Source organism: Rana temporaria, chromosome 11 (genome assembly GCF_905171775.1).
Source record: "Rana temporaria chromosome 11, aRanTem1.1, whole genome shotgun sequence".
In the NCBI taxonomy this organism is placed as follows: domain Eukaryota; kingdom Metazoa; phylum Chordata; class Amphibia; order Anura; family Ranidae; genus Rana; species Rana temporaria.
This window is the reverse complement of record NC_053499.1, coordinates 43,785,376-43,795,698: the sequence shown is the minus strand read 5'-3', so window position 1 is coordinate 43,795,698 and position 10,323 is coordinate 43,785,376. Positions and strand designations below refer to the sequence as shown.

Here is a 10,323-nt window from a genome sequence, read left to right as displayed (position 1 = left end):
TCATGCAGCTCTGACGCTGTGACTAGCCGGAGCCGCGATGCCACTCCCGAACATGTGTGCGTGAGCCGGCACGATCGCTGTTAGAAGCGGCATGCTCAGTGCGCCTGCGCGCCGTTGTCTATGGCGCCGTAGACATCGGTGCCTGTCTTTTGCAAATATCTCCTAAACGTGTAGGTTTAGGAGATATTTCTTTCCTAGATTAAGGTTTACCTGTAGGTAAAAGTGGTCTGTAAGGGTTTACAACCACTTTAACTGGTCCAACACAAGTCTGTTTGACTTTGAGAAATGTTTCTGCAATACTTGGTCCTGCTTTAGCCCATTGAATATCATTGAAGTTGGATCAGTCAGATCCTTGCCCTAGCCATCAGACTTGTGACATCCCACATGGTGATTATAGCAGCAGTAAAGGGATTTATGTCACACTGAGATTGTTTTGATTGGTCAAAGGACAAGTCAGACTATTTCAAAGTTGGCGCAAAATCTTATCCTGTTCATTCAAGTCGGGTGGAAGTAGGACCGATGTCACAGGGCAATGTAGGATGACAGTCGTACAACAGTCGTGTTGTACCAGTGTGAACCCAGCCTAACTACTCTCCTTCTGAAGACTGAGAGGTATGGCATAATTTGTCCAGGCCAAGTAAAGCAATGTAAAAAAAAAAAAAAAAAAGTAAAAAAAAAAAAAAAAATTTTTATTGTAACGAGTCAATATGATATACTTTCCTATCCATTTACTAATGCTGGCAGCATAAGGATTACAAATAATCAATGTTGATTGGGAGAGTGAAGTTCCACTTTAATCATAGCAACTATACCAATTTCATCTCCTTTGCTTCTCCTGGGGAAATAGACCGTTGGTTTAGGAATTGTGTAGAGGAATGTACACCTGCATATCACCTAATCAGCGATTCCCAATTTAATGAGAATTAACAGAATGATCATTATTATTTGGAGGAAACACTGAATTATGTGGGGGTGATATGGAGTTTGAGATTGGTAGTGTGGAAGTATAGCAATTCTTATAGTATTTGTATATTAATGAGGAGAGATTTTAGGATTTGCTTATGCCAGCATATGTTATTTTAAGTCTTGCTAATGAAGACATTTTTGATTGCGTGGAGTAGCTATGAAAGTCCCTTCCTTGTATAGCCATACAAATGTAATTATTGTTGTGTTTAGTTTTTTAATGGGAATATTACTGAATTAGTGTTTTTGTATCTGTCTGAAGTTTGGCTTTTAATAATCAGAACAGAAATACCTAGCAATATAGTGGGGAGGGATATTCAACACCCATTTGTCTTCCTGTCCAGTTACTGATAAAGTCAACAATTATGTTATGCCTTCTTTAGTCTAAGATGGCAGCCAACATAAGAGAAGAGGCTACATAACAAAAATTTGGTGAATGTCAACTCTCAAATTTTAGTACAGTCTTTTTTTTACACTTGTGAAAATTAGGCGTTTTATATAACTTTTTTTATGTTTTCAGGTCTTTTCCATTTCCCACTAAATCTGCTCTCTGCTTTTTCTGTGCACTGCAGGTTCTACTAAGGACAATGGACAAATACCAAATGATGAGTGTGGGAATAAAGAAAAAAAATGTAGGCATAGAGACAGATCAATATATCAAAATGCGGGTGCATTGACAATTTGCTCTTTAGTGTTGAGCTAAAACTGTACCCATCTCCTGAAAACAGTTGTCTTGCCAGCTAAATCAACATTGATGTCAAAAACGGTCAACATTCACAGTACTGTTGACTTCACTGAGACTTGTGTAAGCAGGTGATGCCCCACAGTACCCAAGGTACACATTGATGGCCAGCCAAGCACTGCCTGCATACTATAAAATATTGCATCAAATTTTATTTGATGTTGAAATGAAGGGCTTCGTGAAGACTGAGTGTTTGGGTGGTCATATGTGATAATTATTGTGCAAATGTAAAAAAATCTGCAGAGGTTTTGGAGACTGGAAGATTGATTCACTCTTTGGTTTAGAGGTCTGTTAATGCAGTAGAGATAGGTTAGCACTGTGCTGCACTGCCCAATAATCATTCATTTGGGGGGTTACCCAACATATGTACTACATGATAGATGTGGAGTCAAAAATGGACAGTTCAAGGGTTCAATTATTGCTCATTGACAAAGATCTGCCTTGTATGACCATGTTCAACGAAGATCTAACACATCATATGTACAATTAAGGAACTGACTTCCCACATTTAGAAAGGTTAGTCCAACCAAAACTGATATGTCAGCATTTGCTAGAATTAAAGCCCAACTTTGGTCTCTCCCTGAGTAATCAAGGGGCCTGGGCCCATTACAACAGGACCGTAGCATTTGCCCTGTCAGCACCCTGTATTCAATCTGAAGCTGTCCTTCACAGTTCAGCTTTTCTGCTACAAGATGTCTTCAGTCCTCTGGGTTGAATCATGCACAGCAGAGAAATTTGCATGCGAGTGCAAGGTGTCATGGACCCACCCCCTAAAGGTGCCCTGCGCTCAGTGTAAAGTTAGATACCATCACATCAATGCCATCCTTGAGGTTCACCTAGGGTGCATGAAGACTTGCAAGGAAGAGTACCCTGCATATCACACAAGCACCCTGAAGACATCTAAAAAGGAGAAAATATATATAATAAAACCACACAACCCACAAATAACATACATAAGGGGGTATGCTGGCAGGAGGGCTGCACCCCGGAGCTGTCCATTGAACCAACTCAAATTTTCTACTAGTATGATTTTTGTGCTCAGTCTTTACACCTGAGGTGGCCATTAAGTGTTTTTATTTCAGGTTATAAAAAAAAATGGGACGCCAAAATGCAAAGGTCGGCCAAAACTTAGGAACTCATAAGTAGACCGGAACAGTCAGCAATTCTAGAATGAAGATCTCATTGTTCGGGTACTCAAAGGCAGCAGGGACAACCACTTTCCACTATACCTAAAAATACTGCATCAGTTTTGAGTGGACTGGTTCTAAATACATTGTCCAGTTTCCCTGAGTTTGCCTTCATTTTAATGACATGAACACCAGGGCTCAAGTCCTGCAGGAACGCGTGGGAACGGAGTTCCTGCACTTTTTTCACAGCAGGAACGCAGTTCCCTTTGCAGGACTAGAGCAGCCGAGCCGCCCGAGCCAATCATTCACTGTGATACATTTACCTATATGTCTCAGTTTACTGCTCCCTGCTAGCCAGGTTATTGATGTGCTAATGTCCCCTCACTATTTCTAAAGGTTAATTGATCTATTGTGTTGTGTGAAGGAGAGCTGGGTTTAAGTGGCTTGTGTTAATTATTCTGATTGCTTCATTGTGGTAATTATCTCTCTATATGCGGGGTCGAGCGGTCTGGTTGATGTATTCAGTACAGCTAGTGCTCAGCGTCATTGATGTCATTGTCTAAAGAAAATGTGTTTCAGCATCGGCCCCGTCGTGTCTACCTAGTCATCTGTATGGAAGCCCCAGTGTGAGGGGGGCGGAGATTTGTCATTGTAACAGTTTTGGAAATGACATATAAGCTGTGTGTTATAACATTAAAGTCTGTGTTGTTCAAGCAGTAAGCTGGTCTCATGTGTGGCTTTCTGGGCGATTCCAGGGATATCCCTCCTCGTGGAATATTGGGGTGATTTTCGTTATGGGAAGAAGGGAACGTTGACGGGGATATCATACCGATACCGTCACAATTGGTTGGTAGCAGTGGGATTTTTCCCTTCTATTCCCCTTCACACCCGGATTCCAAGCAGACACTGGAAGAACTACTGGAAGTTCGTGGAAGGATTGCTAGCAACAAAACCAAGCGGGTCATCATAGCAGAATCAATGGAGCTAGACCAGGAGGACGGGATTGCAGCAACGCCAGCAGTACAAGAGATGGAGACACCAGTGATTCAGGAGGAGGAATCGCCAGCCAACAAGCTAATGAGAGAGAAGCTAGCGTGGTTCGGCCCGAACCCAACGCCAGATGTGGTACTGAAAGTGATGGACCTGTTAGCGAAGGAGGCTAAAGAAATAAGAGACGTGGAGCTACAGAAGGATAAACAAATAAGGGACGCAGAACTACAGAAGGATAAACAAATAAGAGACGCAGAGCTACAGAAGGATAAACAAATAAGAGACGCAGAACTACAGTTAAAACTGGCAGCAGTCCAACAAGCAGCCGCACATTCTCCAAACAGTGAGTACAGCACAGCAGACGCAAGGAAGATTCCGTTTAGCGCTTTTAAGGCTTTTGATGAAAAGGACTGTGAGATTGATAACTTCCTGGCGGATTTTGAGCGACAATGTAACCTGCACCGAATAGCTAGAGGAGACTGGGTTGCAATATTGTCAGGCAAACTGTCAGGCAAAGCTTCTGATGCTTTCCGGACCGTGCCAGATCAGGATATTCATAGCTACGCCCGGGTTAAAGAAGTGCTCCTGGCTCGTTATGCAGTAACCCCAGAGTCCCACCGACAGAAGTTCAGGGACTCACGCAAAACCACGAAAGACTCTTATGCGGAATGGGCATGCCAATTGTCCCGGTCGGCCTCTAACTGGGCTAACAGCAGCCAGGCCACCACCGCAGAGGACATTTTGCAACTAATGCTCCTGGAGCAATTTTACAATCACATCCAGACGGACGTCAAAGATTGGGTGAGAGATCGCAGGCCCATGACTCTACCAGAGGCCGCGAAGTTGGCGGATGAATATGCAGATACTCGCAAGACGAACCAGGTCACACCACAGGAACAACCTCCACCACAAACGGTGCCCTCACACCCACCAACCGCTAGATACCAACCTCCTAACAGACCGGTGACATCTAGCCCTCGCTATCATCGCCAGGAGGGCAACGAACAACGCTGCTTCCGGTGCAAACAGCTGGGTCACTTCAAGCAGAATTGCCCCATGAATGACAACACCAGGTCAAATTGGTCTCAACCTGGGTACCGCCCACCAGCAGCAGCCCATTGTGTAGACTCGGCTTGGGATCCAAAGGAGCTGGGTCAGGAAGAACCATTGGGCACCCCTTACGAAGCCCTCATGGTACAATCTGTTATTACGGACAACAGGGAACACCATTGTCAGCTGGTCATGGGCGACAGCCCTGAGCCGGAGGGGCCCTGGAGGGAGCTGGGCAGAAAGAGGCACCGCCGGCCACCCTTCAAGAAGAAGAGGTCCTGGAAGCCGTATAACAAGCTGACCTGGGAGGAGAAGAAGCGACTGGAGGAGAGGGAGTCGCAGCGGGCGTCCCAGATGCGTGCCGAGATGTTCGCCAAGGGCCCACCGGTGGCCCCTTACACCACCACCCAGTTCCTGATGATGAAGGACCATGTGGAGAGCCTGCAGGACATGAGCAAGCAGGAGCTGATCCGTGAGTACATAGAGCTGGAGGAGTGCATAAGCCGCATGGAGGAGGAGAACAACCACCTGAGGTCACAGCAGCATGAACTGGAGATGGAGCTGGAGAAGCTCCAAGAGGAGAACCGGCGGCTGCGGAGGGAGCAGGGGGTGGCTGACCTTATGGGGCTCTGATTCCCCTCCCCCCCCCCGGACTCTGAGCACCAGTGCTACAGCATTTCAACAAATATAACTTTTTCTTTTTATGAATCTCCTGGGATTGTCACTTCAGAGCCATAACCTGCCCCCTCCCATAGCGGGACACCTAGACGGCGGCGCACAGACCCATTCGCTGTCTTCACACTGACTTCTGGTGACTTTGCAGATCGCACAAAGACTTGGGGACTGACCGGCGTGTGATCTGACGACCCGGTGACATACCTGAGTCTGAAGCAGTTGCCAAGGGAGGTCAGTCATGCCAAACGGAGTTAACCTCTGACTAATAGCTCTGAACCCGTCAACCCTACTGGACCAGGGAAGGTCCAACCGGGTTTGCCGGAGCAGGGAGCAAAAGGGGGGCCATTGTGATACATTTGCCTATATGTCTCAGTTTACTGCTCCCTGCTAGCCAGGTTATTGATGTGCTAATGTCCCCTCACTATTTCTAAAGGTTAATTGATCTATTGTGTTGTGTGAAGGAGAGCTGGGTTTAAGTGGCTTGTGTTAATTATTCTGATTGCTTCATTGTGGTAATTATCTCTCTATATGCGGGGTCGAGCGGTCTGGTTGATGTATTCAGTACAGCTAGTGCTCAGCGTCATTGATGTCATTGTCTAAAGAAAATGTGTTTCAGCATCGGCCCCGTCGTGTCTACCTAGTCATCTGTATGGAAGCCCCAGTGTGAGGGGGGCGGAGATTTGTCATTGTAACAGTTTTGGAAATGACATATAAGCTGTGTGTTATAACATTAAAGTCTGTGTTGTTCAAGCAGTAAGCTGGTCTCATGTGTGGCTTTCTGGGCGATTCCAGGGATATCCCTCCTCGTGGAATATTGGGGTGATTTTCGTTATGGGAAGAAGGGAACGTTGACGGGGATATCATACCGATACCGTCACATTCACTAAGCGGCGATGCCCAGCTCGAGTCACTGTCAGGGGCAGGCGAACCTTAGTAATCCTTTATGTTACTGGCCGCTTCCTGTATATGGATTCATGGAGTAGTGTGCAGGTATTCCGTCACTTCCTCAAAGCCGCAATGTCTCCTGGGAGCTTTTGTCATTGTTCAAAGGAGACATTGCGGCATCGAGGAAGTGACAGAATACCTGCATACTACCCCATTAATCCATATACAGAAAGCGGCCAGTAACAAAGGATTACTAAGGTACAGTGGATCGAAAAAAAACAAAAACATGCGGTTTAGTAATTATGCATATTAGCGTATCATTTTTTTTTTTTTTTTTGGTGGGGGAGTGGATCTTGGGTGGGAGTTCACACTTTTTTTTCCCCAGGACTTGACCCCTGATGAACACATCAATATCCGATAACTCAAAGTACACCTCCCATGGTGCTCAGCTGGTAATTAGGTTAGATGCTCACAAGGAACAGTTGGAATGAAAAAAGTTACCCCTTTCTGCACAGACTGAAAGGACAAATAATTAAATGGAACTTGAGAGGAAACAAAGAAAGTGAATGATATGATCTGAATATATACAAGAAGGAAGTACAGAAAGACAAGAATGTAATGCCACTGGACATCTTTAAATACCTCATCAAGGCTCGTCCATTAAGACCTTCTCATATTTTCCATGTCCAGTTGGAACAAACTTGTACTTTTTAGAGGGAGTCGCATTCTGCGGGAGAGAAAGTCAGAGGTCAATTCAGGAATGAGTGTTCTATTTTCCATGATTTCATATTAAGTATTTTATGCAAGTCACAATTCCTGATTTTGCCATTTAATGTAAGTCAGAGTACATTACTCCTGTAAGAAATATATATATATAGCTTAGGATATGCATAAATGTGCTTAATAAAATATTTGGCTGACAAATGCCTTTGTTTGTATTCCAAGAACATTGGGGGTAATCCACAAAAGGGATACGCCGGCATATCTAATGATACGCCGTCGTATCCCTGTTTCTATCTATGGAACTGATCCACAGAATCAGTTTACCATAGATAGGCAGAAGATCCGACATGTGTAATTGAATTACACTGTCGGATCTTAAGGATGCAATTCTAGGCCGGCCGCTAGGTGGCGAGGCCATTGCGGCCAGCCTAAAATATGCAAATGAACACTTACGGCGATCCACGAACGTTCCGACGGGCCCATCACGCTAATTCTACGTCGTTTACGTCGAGTTACTCCGTGTAAAAATAGGGCTGAGTCCTATTTGACTAAGCCCCATTAAGTATGGCCGTCGTTCCCGCGTCGAAAATTCAAACTCTACGTCGTTTGCGCAAGACGTCCGTGAATGGCGCTGGACGCCATTTACGTTACCGTCTAAGCAAATGACGTCGGAGCGACGTCTGTTAGCGTAATGCACGCCGGGTAAGTTACTCGACGGAGCATGTGCAGTACGTCCGGCGCGGGAGCGCGCCTAATTTAAATGGGACTCGCCCATTTGAATTGGCCCACCTTGCGCCGGACGGATTTAAGTTACACCGCCGCAAATTTCCAGGTAAGTGCTTTGTGGATCGGCACCTAACTTGGCAACTTTGCGGCAGTGTAACTTAAATGGAAAAAGTTACGTTGCGCTGGCTGGCTGTGGATCTGGCCCATTAGGATCTAAAGTCACTCCGCAGAATGGCAAGTTGGGGCCAATTCAAATTCCTGCGGTAAGTTGCAGTGTGTTGGCACATACCATGTCAACATGCAGTATGCCACATGTTACGGTGTTGCATTAACAGGACCTGATCAGCGCTGGGTTATCTGTAGCCAAAACCATACATGCTAAAAAGGAGGAAACACCCTTAAGTTTCCATCAGCACGTCTTAAACATTGCTGGTTATTATTGACATTACCTGGTGTGAGAAATCCAGCTTGTGATGGAAGACACAGGTATTTGACTGATCCAAATAGTCAAAAACTTGTAGCGAGCAGTGAAGCGGTAGTCTTAACACCAGAAAGGTAGGTATATTGCCTCTTCATTTAGCATTTATGCTTTTGGATGCAAGTGACCTTGTGTTGATAGGGTCACTTAAAAGGCAGCTTATTCATTATAATGGGCTGCAAAAACCAAAATGTACCCAAAACCAAACTTTAATGCACTGTACTACAATGGATCTGGGTTGCAGCGTGCACAACACCACTGATTGTGCACTGCAGTAACGTGCTACAACACACAATTTACTATGCAGTAAAAATAAACAGCAAACCTATCAGAAGGATTTTTAGGGCACCAATGAAAATCATTGCTATAGTAAATAAAATACTGTAGCACCCTACTAGGTAGGTGCTAGCAGAGTGTCATTTTTGGTCTTTCTGCTTACCAGGAAGATGGTCAGGCAAATTTAGAATGCTCTCTGCCTACCAGGGAGCAGGATCTATTGGCAAGGTCTGCTCATGGTGCAGCTCAGTTTGTCTGAATGTCCCACACTGGTCTAATAGGGAGGCATATTGGACAGTGGGAGGGGACCTGGCAAGTGAGGGGACAGGCATTGTTACAGCCTGTCCCAAGTCAGTGGATGGGTGTCATTCAAGGGGATGCTATAGAGCAGAGGTGCTCAACCAGTGGCCCGGGACCCCTTTAATGTGGCCCGTGACCTACCGCTCTGGGAAGTTGGGTTGCTGACCCACCATCCCAGAGAAATCAGTGTTGTCAATGAAGCCGGTGGTAGAGGAAGCAAGTGACTGCAGAGCAGCATAAGCCGATGCTTCCTGTATAGCGCCAACTCCCGTCACAGGGGAAGCGATACCAAATGCTCTCTGCCTGCGACAGCAACAGCCAGCGATACCTGAATGGAAGACTGTTAAAGGTACGTTTATTACTAAAATCACAGTATATATGAGTGAGTGAGTGAAAAACGTATATACCGTACTGGTACCGTGTTTTAGAGCTGGCAGTCAGCTCTCTTGTAATAGCAATCGGAGTGGCTAGCTATCACAAGCAGCAGGAGGGGGCGTTTCCTCTTTCCCACCGCCTTCCTTGGCTTTCTCATTATTTAAATAGTCTTTTCAGACTGTTCAACTTACAACTTCCATCAGCTCTGCCACAACAATTAAAATAGCACTATAGCCAAAACTTTTTTTTAAATTTTGGATTGAGTACGGAAGGTTTATAACCCATCATTTCCCCCCCCCCTCCCCCCATCTGTCCCATTGGGTTGATTTACTGCCACTTCCTGTCCCATAGCCAAAACAGGAAGTGAGAGGAAATCCCTGCAAATAAAAGGGATTCCCTTGGGGTCATCATTGGAAGATTTCCCCTTACACTGTTCTGAGGAAAACCCAAAATGTTGGGTTCTCTTACTTTCGATCAGAACAATAAACAGGACAAATAGAGGGGGTGAATCTCCCTAACAGAGGCACAGACAACAAAAAGATTCTTATCTAATCCATCTCCACTCTGTCCAAAACTTCAAAAAAGTATGCCTTTAGATATACTTTAACCACTTAACCAGTTGCCGACCACTGCACGCCCATATACAGTCAGCAGAATGGCATGGGCAGGCAAATAGGTCACGTTCTCCATGACCGTTCCCGCAAACTCTATGTTCGCCGGTGGCCCACGATCGTGACACGGAGAGGCAGAACGGAGAGATACCCATGTAAACAAGGCATTTTCCTGTTCTGTCTAGTGACACGACAGGGATCTCCTGCTCCCTGTCATCGGGAGCAGTGATCGATGTCATGTAAAAGGAAGCCCATCCCCCGTACATTTAGAATCACTCCCTAGGACATACTTAACACCTTGATCCCCCCCTAGTGTTTAACCCCTTCCCTGCCAGTGTCATTTACACAGTAATCGGTGCATGTTTATAGCACTGATGCTGTATAAATGACAATCAGGGATGG

General features: G+C 45.4%; 1 protein-coding gene across 2 annotated transcripts in view; it reads right to left on the bottom strand.

Moving 5' to 3' along the window:
* The window catches only part of LSP1 (lymphocyte specific protein 1), a 152,607-nt gene that overhangs the window by 5,739 nt on the left and 136,545 nt on the right, over positions 1–10,323 (bottom strand). For both annotated transcript variants that reach the window (XM_040328454.1, XM_040328455.1), the window contains exon 12: positions 7,075–7,159. In XM_040328454.1, coding sequence (XP_040184388.1) covers positions 7,079–7,159 — 81 coding nt within the window. In that variant the 3' untranslated portion in view covers positions 7,075–7,078. The remainder of the gene's footprint in view (positions 1–7,074; positions 7,160–10,323) is intronic.